This window comes from Leguminivora glycinivorella, chromosome 24, assembly GCF_023078275.1.
Source record: "Leguminivora glycinivorella isolate SPB_JAAS2020 chromosome 24, LegGlyc_1.1, whole genome shotgun sequence".
NCBI lineage: Eukaryota > Metazoa > Arthropoda > Insecta > Lepidoptera > Tortricidae > Leguminivora > Leguminivora glycinivorella.
Genome location: NC_062994.1, coordinates 12481628 through 12501562, shown reverse-complemented (window position 1 = coordinate 12501562; position 19935 = coordinate 12481628). Strand labels below are relative to the sequence as shown.

General features: G+C 39.5%; 3 protein-coding genes across 3 annotated transcripts; all 3 read left to right on the top strand.

Moving 5' to 3' along the window:
• Positions 1 to 84: 84 nt before the first annotated feature.
• On the top strand, positions 85 to 7061 carry LOC125238599 (F-box/LRR-repeat protein 4-like). The gene is made up of 8 exons (XM_048145954.1): positions 85 to 249; positions 608 to 752; positions 1659 to 1858; positions 2225 to 2308; positions 2514 to 3000; positions 4454 to 4584; positions 5397 to 5582; positions 6599 to 7061. Exons 1-8 carry the CDS (start codon positions 214 to 216, stop codon positions 6656 to 6658), a joined length of 1329 nt encoding a protein of 442 aa, XP_048001911.1. The 5' UTR covers positions 85 to 213; the 3' UTR covers positions 6659 to 7061.
• Positions 6940 to 9806, top strand: LOC125238539 (sulfated surface glycoprotein 185-like). Its single transcript, XM_048145873.1, has 4 exons — positions 6940 to 6943; positions 7795 to 7956; positions 8389 to 9017; positions 9786 to 9806. Exons 1-4 carry the CDS (start codon positions 6940 to 6942, stop codon positions 9804 to 9806), a joined length of 816 nt encoding a protein of 271 aa, XP_048001830.1.
• A 4694-nt stretch (positions 9807 to 14500) lies between these two features.
• LOC125238600 (THAP domain-containing protein 5-like) lies at positions 14501 to 19357 on the top strand. Its single transcript, XM_048145955.1, has 5 exons — positions 14501 to 14686; positions 15510 to 15705; positions 16528 to 16686; positions 17095 to 17170; positions 18200 to 19357. Exons 1-5 carry the CDS (start codon positions 14604 to 14606, stop codon positions 18967 to 18969), a joined length of 1284 nt encoding a protein of 427 aa, XP_048001912.1. The 5' UTR covers positions 14501 to 14603; the 3' UTR covers positions 18970 to 19357.
• Positions 19358 to 19935: the final 578 nt, after the last annotated feature.

The following is a 19935-nucleotide window of genomic DNA, read 5'->3' as shown; positions in this document are numbered from 1 at the left end:
ATAGTACTAGTAGCCAAAGCAAAGCACTAAAAAAATGAAAGAAAAAAACGACTGTCAACTGTCAAAACAATTGGAATTGTTTTTCTCATGTTTTTGCGTCTTGCGAGATATTTAGTTGAAAGTTTTTTAATTAATTTTGATTTGTTGCATAGAAACAATAATCATAACATATAACGATAAATATAAGCTCATAAGTGTTCGCTTGTACATACAATGGAAAACATGGAAGAAGACCCAGATCTTGGAATGGTGGGTATCCAAAAGTATCAAACTAGTTTTTTGCAGCTTTTATCTAATAAAGTAATAGAAGTATAATACAGAATTAATACTATACACAAATTACCTAAAATGTCCAAAGAAACTGCCATTTTAGTAACTGAGGTGTAATAGAAATTACTAATACAATTTAATAATACTTAAATAGGCAAACTGTCTAGTTTCAAACTGTATCCATAGCAGAGTTGTGAGTTAGTTTGTCTAGTTCATTTTTAAAGTGAAATTTAATGCAAATGATTGCAATATCTAAGTTTAACTTTCTTTTTTCATCTTGAACTTGAAATTTTTTGTAAACTTTCTCATAATATCTTGTCCGTAAAAATTATTACAGGAATCCGAATCCAATAGAGCTGTAATAAACTCCCTGAACCCAGACTGCTGGCGTCTCATCCTCAACTACCTGTCGATACAAGAGCTCATGCAGTCGGAAACAACCTGCAAGGATTGGCAGAAGCTCGTGCTTGACCATATATCACGTAAGGAAGACGTCAAGTTAATAACTTTGGTTTAAATCTTTTGGACATGTTTTACTTATTATAATTCCCTTACTTATTCCTCTATGGCAGAAAGGGATCAATAGATTTGGTACTTGCTATGTTGTTTCGTGTATTGTGCAATAAAGAGTATTTGTATTGTATTGTATTGTAAAGCTTTGTTAACAAACAGCTGTGGCTACATACTAAATTTGTAGCTCATCACAAAATTTACAAAATATGCATTTTTATCCATACTAGATGAAAACTAGAAGCAATGCTCCACTGTAGACCGTATCATCACTTACCATCAGGTGTGATTGTGGTCAAACGTCTACCTATTCATACTTAAAAAAATAAAAAAAAGTACTGTAGTAGTCTGGTCATAACTTCAAAGGGTCATATTATATTAGAGATGGACCGAATATTCCGTAAGTATTCGGCAAGTATCTCAATGTTCGTATTCGGCCGAATAGTTCGGTTATACTGCCGAATATTTACCGAATAAACAAGTAAACAAATAGCATAAATTGTTTCGTAATTCATCGGATAATGACATCATATTTCAGCATTCTAAGGGACCATCCACATGCGTCGTATGTCCATAGACGCGAAACGGACCTCAGCGCCACGCCTCCCAAAATAACATAAAAAACGTGTAGTCGCGTGGCACGTACTACCTACTATTCCTCTGAGTTTTACGTAGTAACTTATTAGTATTAGTTAAATAAAGCGTAGGCATTTGTAGTTTTGCGGACAAGTGAAGGATCTGTTATGTTAGTAACTTATTATTAATCTGTGGCAAAATGCAAAGTGTTATTTTATTTAATCATCAAACTTATACCATTCCTTAATGCACAAGCTGTCAAAACTTACTATGGTTATGACTCTTAAAATTCTTGTTTACAGATCGCCAAATCATGATAATGGAAAGAGAATGCGACGAGAACACCTTGATATTAAGAAACTCTGGTGACGTCTGGCCATCGTTCAAGCGCTGGCTGAAGAAGTGTGGGCCGGCTGTCCAGGAGCTCGATGCGAACTGCCAGCACTTCAGGGATGTGGTCGAGGTGTTGCGGGGCACCTGTCCTAACTTGGAAGTCCTAAGAGTATGTTTGGGCCATTTTTTTTAATGTTGTACACCTTGCTTTTTTTGTAACATAGGTGTTTTTAACGCTACATACTCAGAATCGCGAGGTCAGTCGATTCTGATAGGAGAAAAAAATGTCCCAAGACTTCCACGCATTTTTTAAACCTTCCATTCCAAACCACATAAAAAAATCTCAAATCCAAAAAAGTGGGGTGGACAATTTTGAAAAAAAAAATGGCTCGCGAAAATTCCAAGTGTGTATATGACAACTTCCAAAGGCTCGTGGCCTTTGGTTTCACCTCAACTGAGTCAACTCAGGTGATTACAAGCTGGTGAAGAGAGATGGCGCTACCATTCATACTCTATTTCTGCTATTTATTTTCAGCTGATGAATTTAAAGAAGAAGCTCTCACCGACCACCACACATCACTTCCCGAAACTTACCTGGCTTGTGTTTGAAAATTGCGATGTAAGTTATTTTTATTAATATACAGCATATACTTACACAGGTATTCCCATAAGGATTAGGCAGAGCTCAAGTTTCTGTGCCATTAATAGTAACTGTCCTAAAGAATCTTCCCTTATCATTAACAGAAATCAATAAAAACAGGTTGTATATTATTATGTAAAAATCTCCTATACTATTTATTTATCATTTTGTTTTTTTTTTTTAGGAAATAACAGACGATTGCATCGCCCAGTTCCTAACAGACGACATGACCGAATTGGCAATCATATCGAACAAGCGCGTCACCGGGCGTTTCCTAGCCAACATGCCCCACGATAAGATGTCCCGTCTCGTCCTCCGCGACTGTAGAGCCCTGAAATTTTCAAATCTCGTCACTAATGTAGACCATTTAAAAAAATTGACAACTCTAGTTCTATGGAAAAAAAATCGTAGTAAAATCGAAATTAGAAATAAACTACATTTGTTATTAGATAAAATGCCTAATTTAGGAGAAATAGGTTTTAATATTGACGATATGTTAAGTAGTAATGATGAACAAGATTGTTTGGAAGAGAGTAATGTGTTTTTTGAAGCGGTGTGTAGATTGAAGAAACTACATAGGTTTAATGCGAATTTCGAAGTTTGGGATAGACATTTGGAGGCCCTGGCGAAGAGTTGTAAGGATCTTCTGGCTGTGAGGTTACAGTGCACTGGTGAGTATATATTCTAGACTAAGAAATATAAAGGTGGAAAATGTCTGCCTTAGGTGAGACTTGAACTCACGGCCTCTGGATAGATACTCCAGCATTCTGCCAACTGAGCCACCAAGACTTCAACCAAGCCAGTGAAATTTTCCACCACTTAATTCAATGGGACCCGTAGCCACATCTACCGTACCGTATCATTGACCTAACTGGTCGAAAATTTCGTTGGCTTGGTTGAAGTCTTGGTGGCTCAGTTGGCAGAGTGCTGGAGTAGCGATTCAGATGCCGTGAGTTCAAGCCACACCCAAGGCAGGCATTTTCCACTTACCAATTTATTCTAAGCCTAGTGGCATCGATTGCAGACGTTGCTGAAGAAGTACATATAATATGTACAAGTATAATATGTGTATTTTCGTTTATAATAATCTCCCAGTAGAAATAAGGAATCTGGAAGGCAAAGAATTTTATAATGACCTTAAGATTTGGCTACAAGACCATTGTTTTTACAGCATTAAAGAATTCCTAAACTACAAGAACATGATGACATCACTGTATTGAATATATATATCCTTTTTTTTTTTTTTACAAAATATATTAGCTTTATTATTATTTTTCTTCTCATAAAATTATTCTGTTGTGTACAAATTGTATATATTATAATGAACGTGTGTTAAATATACCGATACATGTATAGTTTTAGGAATAAGTTATAACGAATGGTTTAATCGGAAGATCAGCGCTGGAAGTCGCCAGCAATATGCTGAGGTTAAACCATTTCGTGGCACCTTCTCGTTTTTATGTGTTCCTATTTGTAATATTTTTTCTTTTGTGTGTTTACGAATAAAATTTATTCTATTCTATTCTATGTTTCGTTCATTTTATCTGTTATATCATCACCAAATGGCCCTACCAAAGACCAGCGTTGACTTTTTGTAGCTAGGATTATGTTATGCTGTGTTGATGTCTATTCATGTACAATAATATATTTAAGTTCGTCATTGAGTCGGTTTACGGGTCCCTCCAGTGTTTTTTATTTAAAATTAAATTTAATGCCTGTGTGGTGACGGGTTAAGAATTTCAACCACCCCCTTTCTTCCCGTGGGTGTCGTAGAAGGCGAGTATGGGATATGGGTTAAATTGTGGCGGAGGCGAGAGGCTGGCAACCTGTCACTGCAATGTCACAGTTTCGTTTTCTTTCAACCCCTTATTTGCCAAGAGTGGCACTGAAGCTTTAGTAGTTTCATGTGCTCTGCTTACCCCTTTATGGGATACAGGCGTGATTGTATGTATGTATGTATGTATGTATGTTTTTTTTTTATACCACGTCGGTGGCAAACAGGTATACGGCCCGCCTAATGGAAAGCGGTCACCGTAACCTATGTAACTAGGGTTCAGTCGATTTATGAATCCCTTCAGTGATATTTTTACTTAAAATTAATTTAATTTTTGTTTATATGTACAGAGATAACCCGAGCGGGCCTGGACGCGTTATGTCGTCACACGGGCCCGCAACTCTACGAGCTCGATTTGTCCGAGAGCTCCCTCGTGGACGACGACATTGTCGCCTGCATCCGAGCCTGTCCCAAACTAGTGGTAATTATAACACATCTGAGAGATAGTTTTTTTTTTTATAAATGGGCTTACTCCTGACCACAGACTAGCCAAAGGCAAAGACGTGGCCTACGATGGAGTGAGCTCGCCCAGAAGATGCCTGTTCACTCTTGATTTGAAGGTTGCCGGGTTATATGAGCTCGGAAATATAGCCGCCGGCAAGGAATTCCACTCCTTGGCAGTGCGCATAAGAAAAGAAGAAGCAAAGCGCCTAAAATTCACGCAGGATTAGAATTTCCCGACATCATCATCCTCCTTGCGTTATCCCGGCATTCGTCACGGCTCATGGGAGCCTGGGGTCCTCTCTGACTACTAATCTCAAGATTTGGCATAGACGAAAAAGGCAAAGACCAGTTTTACGAAAGCGACTGCCATCTGACCTTCCAACCCGAAGGGTAACTAAGCCTTATTGGAATTAGTCCGGTTTCCTCACGGTGTTTTCCATCACTGAAAAGCGACTGGCAAATATCAAATGACATTTCGCACATAAGTTCCGAAAAACTCATTGGTACGAGCCGGGGTTCGAACCGGCGATTTGAATTTGCCGACATTTTTTAGATTTAAGTCCGCCGGCCTAGCCGAAATGTCAAAACGCAGTCTGGCTCTGTCACGACAATACGGATGAGCGATAGAGATAGCTACGATGATAACGATATTATCATGAGCGTTTGTCCATTTGGCTACGTGCGGCGACCCAAGAGTAAACCGTTTTTTTCCCTTGTTCCTCGTCAAACTTGGTTATCTACGAGGAACAAGGGTTTTTTTTACAACAAACATCCACGTATACGTTGCAGTGGCTAGACATATCCTACTGCCAGCTATCGGAGCGCGCAGTGCAGCGCGTGGCGGCCGCGCGCCGCGACATGCGCGCCGACTTGTCCGCCAGCAAGTACGCCAGCAACGACCTCAACAACCTGTGCTACAGGCTGCTACTTGTCGTCTGTCGGTGGGCCTTTACAGGGAACCAGGAGGAAATCAAGGTGTGTATACTGTGTATGCATTCAACTCTATTTGTGGCACCCAGTGACCCAAGTAGTTGGGCCATTTTTTCAAAGATGTCCATCTCACTTTTTTAGTAACATGGGTATTTTTTTTCGTACTCAAGAATCGCAAGGTCTTTCGATCCTGATAGGAGACAAAAATGTTCCAAGATTTACATACATTTTTCAAACCCTCCATTCCGTTACGAACGGACGTTAATGGTAACGGAATGGAAGAAACCGTGGGACACTTTTTTCTACTATTAGGATTGATAGAGCTCGCGATTCTGAGTGGATACTGGAAACCACATAAAAACAACCAAATTCAAAAAAGTGGAGTGGACAACTTTGATAAAATCGCCAAGTTACTAAATAGAGCGCGGACGCGGCAGGCCCAGAAGAAGGTAGAGGGTCACACTTATTAGCATGCACGTTGCAGTAGCTAGACATATCGTTCTGCCACCTATCGGAGCGCGCGGTGCAGCGCGTGGCGGAGGCTCGCCGACTTGTCCGCCAGCAAGTACGCCAGCAACGACCGCAACGACCGAAATCAAGGCCTGTATGCAAGTTCCAGGGACCTATCCAGAGAGACGATGGCTGGAAGATCCGGAAAAATGCCGAGAATGAGGAGTTAGTGGTCGAACCCAATATCATCGACGAAACGAAAGCCCAGACTTGGCTGGTTCAGTAACGAATCGGAAACTGTCGGGCTGTCAAGAGAGCGTTCTTGGGTCGGTCGGCTGCTGGCCGTCCGGCGGGTCGACCCAGGTATCACTGGGAATATAAAAAGCCACTTTTTGAAAATTATATTTCACTATTAAATTACGATTTTCAAAAATATTTTGTACGTATGTTTTTTTAGCAATAAAGACTTCAAATAAAATTAGATGTATGGCTTATAAAATAAATAAGATTAAAAAAAAAACAAATAAAAATGTCTCTTGGAAAGTCGGAAACTCTTCTGCAAGACATACAAGGTGGCGTTATTTATGTTCATCATATACTTTTTTTTTCAGGATGTCCTCGATCTGAAATACAGAAACGACGGGTTCGTCAGTGATAGTAGTGAATATTAAGAGGGAACAGCTGTTTCTCAAATGTTTAAATCACAAAAAAAAAAGTTTAATTGTCATCACCTGTTTCCTCCAGGACATAGAACATAAGAATTACTAGTTTAGCCTTTGGAATGGATGTTATAGTATTTTTTTGTCCCATACAGGGGCTTTTGATCCTTGATAGGAATAGGATGGATTAGCATTTATTTTTTTGTGAAAAATGACCTTTTTCTCGCACCCTGTATGTTTTTGACGCACTCTGTATATGACGATGAAAGGGCTAAAACTTAGTTTATAATAATATGAGTGATAAATGTGATAATTTAGTCTTGATTTAGGCTGTTAAGAGTCTGTGATTTACTTTTATTCGAAAATGTTACCTCGAGGACCATTTAATATGTTGAATAAAATTAGTTTCTTAATATATTGGTATTTTTATTATATCAATTAAAGCACCAAGAAGCGACCGCTTTTTCAGACTAATAATGAATAATAAATTCTGTTAACAACTGATTTGAAACAAATACCATACACCTGTGAAGTATGTTGAATAAACAATCTGATTAAAAAAAACTAGTACATTTTGCAACGTGGGGCGCAGAATATTGCAACTCGAGCCCGCTCGTTACCAATATTCAACATCCACCTCGTGTTGAACAATGTACTATTTTTTTGCCCTCACTAGCTCGGAAACACGTGTTTTGTCCTTTAATACCAGCGGGTAAAAACGCATTTTATCCACTAGTGGATAAAGTAATTTGACCTTTAATATAGTCATTTTTTTGCTTTAATTGATAAAAGTGAGTGAACCTAGTGATGACGATGTTTTACCACCTGTGGAACTGCTGGAAGCAGTGTTAAACGCGTTTTTTGCGTTGTACTTTCCTCACTATAGTGAGGGGAAAGGTTTTGTGTTACACTCGGGTACAAATATATTTTACTTCTCGTATTTTATTTTTGAACCACTTGCTTCGCTCGTGGTTCAACTATAGAATCCTTACACTTGCTCGTTTTTCAATTCCACATTCGGCGTTAAAATACAACTTTGCACCCTTGTATAACAAATAACTATTACATAGCCAGGCCATCATATCAAGGAACTATTGCGGGTCATAAAAATTACACCCTGTATTACATGTCATTTTGAATAATACGAGATGAACTCCAGGCAGTCGTAGAAAGGTTCCAGCATTGCCAAGAGATACATGAGCAGGCATTACAACGCATCCGGGACCTCGAGCAGCAACTGCAGGAGTCGGATTCAAAACGGTATTGCAAGTATTGCTCCGGGAACTCCGCTCCGGCTGAAAACAATTTAAGTATATTTGCTGAATTTAATAGCTTCGATTTAGATGTGGTTCATGACAGTGCACCGTGCTCCCCAATGAAGGACCATGTAGATTTAAAGGAGTCTGTGCACTTAGAGGGCGGCAGTGATCCCAGAGTGACATTGAAGGGGTCAAATAAAATTAAAAAATACTTAAAGTTAAGCAAATTTATAAAGAAATCAAAGCTTTTAGTTAAACGACAAAATTCTATGTTTAAGACAATACAGTCCAGATGTAACAGTGTCGCCTTAAGCGATGAACTTCTAAATTGTCAACACCGACTCGACCTGACAGCACAGGAGTTGAACAGTCGCTCCGATGAATTGTACAAATTAGAATCAAAACTGAAAGACCTGAATAATAGATATGAACTGACAAGTAAAGCATTACACGAGTACATATCTTTTATGAATAATGTTCTAGATCCATCGAGCGGGTACCCGGTGTGCATGGACTCGCCTGCGCCTGCTCGGCGGCGCCCCGCCGCGCCGCACTCGCCGGCGCTCCGTGCCGCGCTGGCGGCGCCGGGGTCGCCCGCGCTGCGTGCCTTGTTCGCGCCGCGCCCGAGCCCCGCGCCCGCGCCCGCGCCCGCGCCCTCTCCGCGCCGCGAGCCTGTCCCGCCGAGCCCCGCCGTCGCCGCGCCGGCTCCGTCGCCGCCGAGCCTCCTGCGGCTGGCTCTCGAGCGGCTGACCGTCGAGCCTGAGCCGCGGTCGCCGGCCCCGACACCGTCGAGCCTCCTGCGGCTGGCTCTGGAGCGGCTGACCGTCGAGCCTGAGCCTCGGCCGCCGGCCCCGTCGCCGGCGCGCGCGTCGAGCGCGGCGCCCGCCCCGGCGCCCGGCGCTCCGCGCGCTCGGAGCCGGGACCCTCCGCGGTCGACGGTCATCTATTCTGACGCAATCGGGGCCGGCCTCGGCGTGCTGCTGGGTGAATGTCTCCGGCAAAGTGTAACAAATGTGTGTTTGCGTGGTGCCTCCGTCGAATCGGTCGTGCGCCGCCTGGCGAGGGACAAGTTTGACAGTGGCACCACTCTGATTATACACCTCGGCGATAGTGTGGGTGTGAAGAGATCTCACGTGGGATCCCTCATACGCACGCTGTCCGACATTGAGCGACATGGAATTTACAAAATTATTTTATGCTCTTTTCCGTATTCCGACTCTGTTTCCCATGAGCACAACGTTAGAGTGTCGGAGTTAAATTCCATGTTGTACAATGCGACTTGTTACGAAAGCGCTTACCATTTTATTGATCTGAACATTATGTATAAAAGAAATAATTACCGTTTTAGACTAAGAGATAATTATTTGAATGTACCACGGAATTGTAAAGTGACGACAGCAAAATTACTAGCTTACAACGTAGAACCGGGGTTTTTTGACATTTCGGCCAGTGGCAACGGTGCCGGCCGCGCGGCGAGCGCCGGCGCGTGCGCAGCCTCCCCGCGGGCCGCCCACAGCATTTAAACTGACGGCTGAGACAGCGGAGAGGCCCCGTGAGCTTAGGTTAGTTCACCAAAACCTACAGGGCTTCTCCAGCAAAGAGTTAGAGGTGGTTCTTTTCTTAGAATCACAAGATATTGATGTCATGTGCGTTACGGAGCACTGGCTCAAAGAATATGAATTATTAGTATTTAATATCTGTAATTATGACATAATTAGCTCGTTCAGTAGAAAGTCCGCCATTCACGGGGGATCATTGATTATAGTAAAAAATAAATTTAAATGTAAAGAAAGAAATGACATAGTTAAACTTTCTACTGAGCGAACTATAGAAATATCATGTATAGAATTGGAGGATCACATTATAATGTGCGTCTACAGACCACCTTCGGCGGATTTTAGCGTTTTTGAGTCTGTGATGGAAGATGCGTTGAGACGAGTGTTTGTTAGCAGTAAGAAGATAATAATTTGTGGGGACTTTAATGTTAATATACTAGATCCCACGCATGGACACACAGTTAGATTCTTAAATCTTTTTCAGTCTTTTGACTTGTTTCCGCTTTTCCACGAGCCCACAAGAATTACAGCCAGTACGGCGACTTGTTTGGATAATATATTCTGTAATTGTGAAGTTGAAAAGAAAGATGTCTTTAGTTGTTTCAGCTCTGATCACTGTGGTCAGAAAGCTTATTTCCAAGTCAACATTGTAAAACAACAGCAAGCGATTACGTATAGGCCTATCACTGCTAGCCGAATGGATAAGTTTAGAGAATCTATTATATCGCAGGTACCTACTTTGACAGGTATAAGCAAGCAAGATCCTGATACATTATACGGGGAACTGTCGAGTGTCATCCACGACGTCCACAAGAATATTTTTAAGACGAAGACTGTACAGCAAGGCCAATTGAAGTCAAAGTTTAGTGACTGGGCCACCGTCGGTATCCACAGAAGCAGGAAGAGATTGTATGACCTGTATGAAATGAGGAATTTTAACCATGATGAAAATTTTACTGAATATGTAAGGAGGTATTCAAAAGTGTTTAAGAAAGTTTGCGCCGCGGCTAAGTCTGCATTCTTAAGCAAGAAGGTCAGGTCGGCAGACAATAAAATAAAAGCTACCTGGAATATGATAAACGCTGAAACCGGGAAGACGAAACCCCGTGATGGCCATTACACACTAAAAGTTCAAGACCAAGTATTGTCTGCAGACGACGATGTTGCTGGCGCCTTTCAACACTTTTTCACCAACATAGCCACTGATACTACACGGAATTTAAACTCCTCTGTAGTTAAGGCAGGTCTCTACTTGGACAATTACAATGTTAAGAAATGCAGCATGGAATTATATTTCCAATTTACTGACCCCGAAGAGATTATTAAAACTTTCAAGTCCTTAAAAGTTAAAAACAGTGAGGACATTTGGGGGATATCTGTGAAAGTCGTGTATTCAATTATTGACGTCGTGGCACCTTATCTAGCCGATGTGTTTAACGCTTGTGTTAGGGAATGTGTGTTTCCCAATCTGATGAAGTATAGTAAGGTTATTCCTCTGTTTAAATCAGGCAGCAAGGATGACCTTGGAAATTTTAGACCAATTTCCATACTTCCCGTTCTCAGCAAAGTGTTTGAGAAAATTATATTGAACCAGTTGCTTCGACATTTTAACACGAATGGATTACTTCAGCATCAGCAATTTGGTTTTACACGAGGTCGTTCGACGACAGATGCTGCCTCTGTGCTAATCAAGCACATATACGATGCCTGGGAACTCTCGTTAGATGCTATCGGTATTTTCTGCGATCTCTCCAAAGCTTTCGATTGTGTGGAGCACGACACACTACTACACAAGCTGAAGCACTACGGTCTATCCTCTAAAGCTTTACAGCTTGTTGAATCTTACTTAAACGAAAGAACACAGAAAGTGGTTGTAAATGGTACTGAATCTAACGGTACAACTGTAAAGCTTGGAGTACCACAGGGTTCTATTCTGGGACCTTTTCTTTTCCTTGTGTATATAAATGATTTGCCATGTCTTGTAAAGAACAAATGTGAGATAGTCTTATTTGCTGATGATACTTCACTAATTTTCAAAGTTGATAGGCAACTGAGTGACTATAGCCATGTGAATGAAACTTTGAAGGAGGTACTAGAATGGTTTACAGCAAATAACTTGCTCCTTAATGCCAAGAAGACGAAATGTGTTAAATTCTCTTTACCCAATGTAAGGAAGACAGATACTACCATCACGCTGAATGGCGAAAACCTGGACCTTGTCGAGAATACGCTCTTTCTTAGTCTTACTTTAGATTGCAATCTGCAATGGGGTCCTCATATATCTGCCCTAGCAAAAAGGTTGAGCTCTGCCGCGTATGCCGTAAGGAGAATTAGGCAATTAACTGATGTGGAGACAGCTCGCCTAGTTTATTTCAGTTACTTTCATAGTGTTATGTCTTACGGCATATTGGCCTGGGGAAAAGCAGCAGATATTCAAACCATCTTCGTTCTCCAGAAACGGGCAATACGATCTATCTACAACATGGCGTCACGTGACTCACTGAAGGAACGCTTTAAGGAGATAGACATCCTTACAGTAGCTTCACAATACATACTAGATGTGATAATGTATACTCATAAGAATATAGAGTCCTTTAAGAAACTGTCAGATATTCATAGTTATAATACACGGAACAAACATAAGCTAGCGGTTTCCAAGTTTCGTCTACAGAAAGTGAAGAAATCGTTCCTGGGAAACTGTGTAACATTTTATAATAAGGTACCCTTAGAGGCATGGGATCTGCCCTTTACTTCATTCAAGAAGTACATAAAAAGTGCACTTCTCAAAAAGGGGTACTACAAAATTGATGATTACCTGGGAGATACTACACCATGGCCGACTATCCAGGCTCAAAATCTGTCATAGTTTTGCTAGCAGTGTCCCGGGGAGACATTGTGTCATGCTTAAGGCGCTGTTGCTACTGGCTGTTTAAATTATTGATCCTTATTATTGTATAATTATAATTTGGTATATATATATATTGACTTGTTGAGTACATACTAGTTATGTATTCTGTAGAATTAGTTGGAGATTGCTAGCTTAACAGTCTCTTGACGTGAAATTTGTATTTCATACGCATTTTTTTTTCTATTTCTAGTTCTTTTGACACTTGGAGAACCTTTACACCTCCAAATTTTTATTTTTTATTATATCCCATTAATTATAATTGACTGTGGGGACCTTTTACATCTCCCAAGATCTTGTTTTCAATTAAGTCAATTTAAACTATGTAACATACAAGCACGGAATGTTGTGTCTTACATCTAGGTATACCGTATTCACTTATTATTGGAATATTTAATACAGCCCGGACAGCTTGAACATGTCATGCTCGCTAAAAAGTCTTTGCTTACGGTGACGTCGTTGATCGGGTCGCCACCTTCCCGAATGAAGGTTGAGGGAGGCGATGGCTGAGATGCGCGCCATATTCGTGAACGGGTGCTGTTTGTGAAGACCGGTCTGTTTCAGCTAATAGGGGCTATGCTATTCTATGTAACATTAATTTTGAATGAGATTACGTTGAGGCACTCTGTTCGGTCCTTGTTTGTTTATTTTTCTTTCTGACTCTTGGAGACCATATACATCTCCAAGGAAAAAAGTAGATTAAGTATACATATATTTTTTTTTCCTTTGCTTAAGACAACAAGAGTCTTTTACAACTCTAAAGTTATTTTAGTTATTCGGTTTGTTTCTTCATGTATAATTTTTTTAGATGTACTTTGACACTTAGAGACTCTATACATCTCTAACATCTCTTATTAATAATCATAATAGCTTTGTACTTTGTATAATTTCTTGTGTTAATATTTTTTTTTTTTATGAATACTTTTGCTTATTAAATTGTATCTTGTTTTTTTTTAATGCATGTTAAATATAAGATGTAATGTTTTGAAAAGAAGTGGCCCGCCGAGTTTCTTGCCGGTCCCATAGTGGATACCCTCCTCCAACTGAGGGGGGACTGAAATCTTCTCGAGGCTGAGGCGTAGGGTTAGAGCCGGCGTAGTTTTATTTGACGTTCATAAGCGCATTGTAATATGCCTACTTGGAAAATAAATATTTCATTTCATTTCATTTCATTACCTACAAGTAGCGAAAAAGGTTATTATTGAATCGGTGAGTTCCAACTTAAGCCCCCCATTCACGGTTCGATAAATCTGTACGATCCGTCGCAACAGATTAATCGAAACGATCCATCCACAGTGTTATGTCAACATCGTTAACAATTTACTTAGTCATATACGATATCGCAAATCGCTACAAAATCCCGTGCGATCACACAACTATAAATAAATAAATAAATATTATAGGACATTCTTACATAGATTGACTGAAAAAATAACTAAAAATAAAAAATAACTCTTTCTCGCTCCCACTTACAGGATTATCCCACAGTCAAACCGTGGAAACTATTTTGTGGGACACAATATATATCAAGGAACTATTGCGGGTCATAAAAATTACACCCTGTATTACATGTCATTTTGAATAATATACCTACAAGTAGCGAAAAAGGTTATTATTGAATCGGTGAGTTCCAACTTAAGCCCCCCATTCACGGTTCGATAAATCTGTACGATCCGTCGCAACAGATTAATCGAAACGATCCATCCACAGTGTTATGTCAACATCGTTAACAATTTACTTAGTCATATACGATATCGCAAATCGCTACAAAATCCCGTGCGATCACACAACTATAAATAAATAAATAAATATTATAGGACATTCTTACACAGATTGACTGAAAAAATAACTATAAATAAAAAATAACTCTTTCTCGCTCCCACTTACAGGATTATCCCACAGTCAAACCGTGGAAATTATTTTGTGGGACACCGTACTTGTATAAGCTGTATACTTTTATGTTAATAAATAAATAAATAAAATATTGGATGAGCTTGATGCGGTACGGCTAGTACGGTCATGCGTTAGCACTAAGGGTTTTTAACTCTAACCATATGATGGTAACATTGGTGAATGGTAACCCCATTTTGACATTTGTCGTTGTCTTCATGTCTTGTGTTGGTCTCGTCTCGTTCCTGATAGCTTTGAGATGGGTTCCGAAAATAAAAATATTGAGTTTTTCGACTGAAAAGACTAGAAATATAATTAATATTGTATTGAAAACAACTTAAATAGTAATGGCTTGTGTGGTGCCAGGTTGTAAGAACCGGAATGGTAGCGCAGAACAAAATAAACTTGGCTTAAGCTTGTCATTCCACCGGTAAGCAAAGACGAGATTTTTTGCTATTGCTTACTAGCTTTTGCCCACGGCTTCGCTCGCTTTAGAAAGAGACAAAAAGTAGCCTATGTCACTCTATCCCTTCAACTATCTCCACTTAAAAAATCACGATTATCCGTCGCTCCGTTTTGTCGTGAAGGTCGGACAATTTCCCATTTATAATATTAATATTGAATTAAGAGTTGTGCCTGCTCGTTAACTGAATCATTCCAAACTAGTACGATCTCCGAAGTGTACTAGTTCGTTCTTTTAGGACATTTAGTACTTACTGTAATACACAGAGAGAGCGAGAGAAAAATTGTGCATATGACGTACAGTAACGCTCGATCGTACTAGCCGAGAGCTGATCTGTAGTTTAATAGTTTTCTCGCGCTCTCGGTCCGAGTCAGTCGGTTATATTTGACTTCAGAGTGCTTCCAGATCAACATTGAAGCACACATATGAAAGCTATATTCATGCCGAGTTTCATGTTTTCTTCTGGATGGGACCGTGTTTTAAATAGGGACCCGACTATTACATTCTCAATTGTAGATATTTTTGACGACCGGTCTGGCGCAGTCGGTAGTGACCCTGCCTGCTGCGCCGCGGTCCCGGGTTCGAATCCCGGTAAGGGCATTTATTTGTGTGATAAGCACAGATATTTGTTCCTGAGTCATGGATGTTTTCTATGTATATAAGTATTTATATATTAAATATATCGTTGCCTGAGTATCCACAACACAAGCCTTCTTGAGCTTACCGTGGCCTCAGTCAATCTGTGTAAGAATGTCCTATAATATTTATTTATTTATTTAACTACAAACAGGTTCCCACAAGATGTAGAGCTTCGTGCGCAGTGGATAAAGAATTTGAAAAGACCAGATTGGACCCCGTCATCATTCTCCCGGGTTTGCTCCGCACACTTCGAGAAGAGTTGCTACGTGTCAGGTCACAAGGTTAATACTCTTCACACGAACGCTGTGCCCACTATATTTCCAAGCCATCCCTTCACGTCTCAACCAGTAAGTACTCACTTATAAATTAATAAATATATACGTGTTTTTATTGAATTCTGTTAACTTCTGGATATATTTGACTAGCTTTTGCCCTCGGCTCGGCTCGCGTTATGAAATGAAATGAAATGAAATGAAATATTTATTTTTTCAAGTAGGCATATTACAATGCGCTTATGAACGTCAAATAAAACTACGCCGGCTCTAACCCTACGCCTCAGCTTCGAGAAGATTTCAGTCCCCCCTCAGTTGGAGGGGGTATCCACTATGGGACCGGCAAGAAACTCGGCGGGCCACTTCTTTCGAATTCGAAAATTGCTCCATGCTCCATAAAAACTTCCACCCCTTATTTTAGGGAAGTGGAGGGTTAGAAACAGACAAAAAGTAGAATATGTCACTCTCCATCCCTTCAACTATCTCCACTTAAAAAAAAATCACATCAATTCGTCGCTTCATTTTGTCGTGTAAGACGGACAAACAAACAGATACACACACTTTCCCATTTATAATATTAGTATGGATAATACATTGACTTTTATCAATTATATCTGTTTAGTTAATAAGTCCGCTGTAGAAAACTGAATGGCATAGTCAGTTTATCTTTTTCTAAAAAACCATACACCTGCAATAGATGTTAACTTTAGTTGCTGTTGAGAAACAGGTTTTACAATTAACTCACAATAAATAAGTGTCAAAAGTTCGAACGATTTAGTTTTTTTTTTGTTTGAAAGCTGGGTTAGTCGGGAGTGTTCTTAGCCATGTTTTATGAAAATCGGTCCACTATGTCGGTATTTGTCTGGTAGTAAATGTTGCATTACCATTTTGTTTCAGAAATTGCGGAAAAAACGGAAACTCACGGCTAAATATAACGCAGACAACAAAAAGGAAGTGAACCGCAAACCTCAGCCTACATACTATGCTCAACCGTTCCCTTGGGACCATTGGAGCCCGGCCCACGCCAATGTAGAACCTGCTCAAGCTAGGGGCAAGGTAGCCCCTTAACTTTTTTCTGTAAATAGAAATGGTTATTCCTATCACCAGAAAAAATATCAGGGATTTTAAAATTTCCAGACATCCCCCATTTGTTTCTCAGTGTACTACTGTACCTACTGAATGCCCTAATAACGAACTATAGCACAAGCTTGTGTAGGTGAACGCGTACCATGCTTGTATGAGTGAGATATGACAGGTCGACTGTTCGCGTTTTTGACAGGCGGTAACTGTGAGGTAACCGAGAGCGGGTGGGCGGCACTTTCAGCGGGGAGCGGGAGTGGCTATACTGTATGATAGGACTCTTTATTATACTGTGCTTGTGCGGTAATATATTATAGTATATTGTATTCCCTTTACCTGCCTGTCCCTCTCCCTTCCCTTATTTTATGTCCGCTTTATTTGCAGGCTAACGCGTATGTCACAGAGCCAGGCCCGTCCAAGAAGCCCCCACGAGGCGCTAGCTCTACCGTCTACGTCTCTGGTAAGTTCACAATCTTAGGCGTAAAATACACACTGGCGGCGAGGGACGTGGGGCGTGGAGCGGACGCCTGCGCCGCGTCGCTTGAGTGTAATTTAAAAAACTTCTCCTCAGTACATTTTGTATAGGAAAGACGTAAGACGCGTCGCCTAGACGCGACGCGGCGCCACGTCGCTGCCACCGGCGGCGCGTCTTACGTCTTTCGTCTTTCCTGTACAAAATGTACTGAGGAGACGTTTTTTAAATTACACACGGACGGCGCGGCGCTGGCGTCCCTTGTTCCGCGTCTTACGACGTGCGTCGCCTGAGTGTAGATAGTCCCTTAGGGTTCTGTACCTCAAAAGGAAAAATATTACCCTTATAGGATTGTTCTCTTCTGCGTCTGTCTGTCTACATTATCTCTAAAACTCAGAAGGTATCGAGTTAAAAGTTAAATCACACGGGGGTCACGGGGTGTAATTTTTATAACCGTCAATTTTAAGGGGGTGATCATATAGCGTGTTAGCGCTAAGCGGTGTTGTGTGCGTACGCGTTAAAGAATTTTTGATACAGAATGAAAGGGCTTAAATTTATGTGAATTGGACGATATATGATTATTATATTATAATATTTTGTCTTTTTTTATTTTTTGACACATTCACTTCCAGACGAAAATAGCGCACTATGACAGGACTGGTAAGCCCATCATGACAATGAACATTGTCAGGTTTAAAAATTACACTCTGTATAGGCACTCAGTTATTATCTTAATTTTGAAGGTCATTTCCAGATATAATTCTTCAAATTAGTGTGTACTTGTTTTAATCAAAACTAAAGATGTAGTTGCAGAAACTTTCCAAAAAAAATCTTAAATTTCTTGAAAAGTTTACGAAACTTTCACGAAAAATAAAGATAATTTAAATTTATGAAATGGACAGTTTCCATCCATACAATACAAAGTATGGAAAGTTTCCGAAGTTATCCTATGTGAAAATTTCAGAATTTTGGAAACTCTCCGTCGGCACATCAGTAATCAAAACCTTTTGCTTCCAGATCCAGAAACGATAGACCAATGTCGCGTCTGTGCCGAATACTCCAAAAACTGTGTCGACACTCGCCACCTCCCATACCTCACCGACGACAAGGCTTCACTCTCCTTCAACTATCTAAGCATAAACATAGAAATCACTGAAAACTACCCACAAACAGTCTGCCAGGACTGCAATAATAAACTTCAGGAGATAATTAACTTTATAATACAAGTATCCGAAGCGCAAAAGAAATTCAACGTTGAAATTAAGAGTAATAGAAAAGTTTTTGAATTCAAAAATGAACCAAAAAAGAACAAAGTAAATAAGGAAGATGATATTGAAAGAGATCCAATTGCAATTGAGAATGATGATGAAGCTACAAGCGATGCTTTTGAATACAGCCATATTAAAGTTGAATATGAAGCAGAAACAGAAACCATACATACACATGAAAATAATGAACATGAATCGGATAATACAGAAACTACAGATGAAGAACCATTGTTTTTTAAAGGGTTTAAAAGAAAAACTGAAGATACATGTAAAATGAATAAAGCTAAAGTAATTACTGAAGATAATGAGAAATTTACAATAGTTTTGAAAGAGGAAGCACCAAGTGAGAAAAATGAAGATTATCTAGATATTCAAGAAGAATTTGATGGGACAGATACTGGTTTGGTTACAAGTAAGATTGATATAACTGACACTGGTACAAATGAAATTGGTACATCTAGTACATTAAAAAGTGTAAAATATTATACTATTGATGGAACTATTGAAAGTCAAACCTGATAAAACATAAATGAAAGTGACAGTTTTGTAAATAAAGTGAAGTGTGAAAAGTAAAATGAATAGTTTTTAAGATTTTTAAGTCAATAATTTCCAAAGAGTTATGGTGTTTCATAAACGCTTGATAAACCTGAATTACTGTAAAAAGCATGCTTTAATAGAGCATTTTCAGAATTAGCGAAAGTTGTTGACAAAAATTAACTCACTGTCAGTTTTGTGACGATTATAATTAAGCATGAAATTTCAATAAAAAATTTATTTTTGTGTTAATTATATAAACTTTAAGCGATAATCTACATTCAGAGTGTGAAGTGTAAATTTTTATACAGATTTCATCCTTAAGGCACTGGTCCCACCGAGAGCTAGTAAACTATGAGCTATTGGCTATAAAAACGAACAAAAGATAATCACTCCCGCGTAAATAAGAGACACGGCGATGTTGAATATCTATCGCCGTGTCTCTTTTATTTACACGGGAGTGCTTATCTTTTGTTCGTTTTTATAGCCGATAGATAGCTCATAGCTTACTAGCTCGCGGTGGGACCAGTGCCTAATTGTCGCCACAAAACTGACAGCGAGTTAATTTTTGTTTACAACTTTGCTAATTGGGGGGGGGGGGACCCAAATTCTGAAAATGCCCTATAGCAACACCTGCTTTCAGATTTTTTTTAAAACGTTTTTACCAATCCAACCGAATATGAAAAAAAGAATAGTGTTTTCTAAACTATTATAATCATTTTTTTTTTTTTTTTACAGTCTTCATATAAACTTTACACAAAATATTGAGAAAAAGACAGTTTTTATTTAACAAAACTATTTCAAAATGATACTTAATTAAATGGGAAAAAAAGTTCTTACAATATATAATTATATATATGTATATACATTTTGTATTCCGTTGTCATACTTCAAGATAAATGGAACAAAGAAAAAATAAAGAACAAAAAAATTCAGCCTTTTGTTTTATCT

Coding starts and splice junctions, on each gene's coding strand:
- LOC125238599 (XM_048145954.1), top strand. CDS start 214: ATGGAAAACATGGAAGAAGACCCAGATCTTGGAATG. Junction 250..607: donor AAGACCCAGATCTTGGAATG/GTGGGTATCCAA, acceptor AAATTATTACAG/GAATCCGAATCCAATAGAGC. Junction 753..1,658: donor CGTGCTTGACCATATATCAC/GTAAGGAAGACG, acceptor TCTTGTTTACAG/ATCGCCAAATCATGATAATG.
- LOC125238539 (XM_048145873.1), top strand. Junction 7,957..8,388: donor TCCGGCTGAAAACAATTTAA/GTATATTTGCTG, acceptor ATAATGTTCTAG/ATCCATCGAGCGGGTACCCG. Junction 9,018..9,785: donor TTATACACCTCGGCGATAGT/GTGGGTGTGAAG, acceptor GTGCGTCTACAG/ACCACCTTCGGCGGATTTTA.
- LOC125238600 (XM_048145955.1), top strand. CDS start 14,604: ATGGCTTGTGTGGTGCCAGGTTGTAAGAACCGGAATGGTAGCGCAGAA. Junction 14,687..15,509: donor TTAAGCTTGTCATTCCACCG/GTAAGCAAAGAC, acceptor AACTACAAACAG/GTTCCCACAAGATGTAGAGC. Junction 15,706..16,527: donor ATCCCTTCACGTCTCAACCA/GTAAGTACTCAC, acceptor ATTTTGTTTCAG/AAATTGCGGAAAAAACGGAA.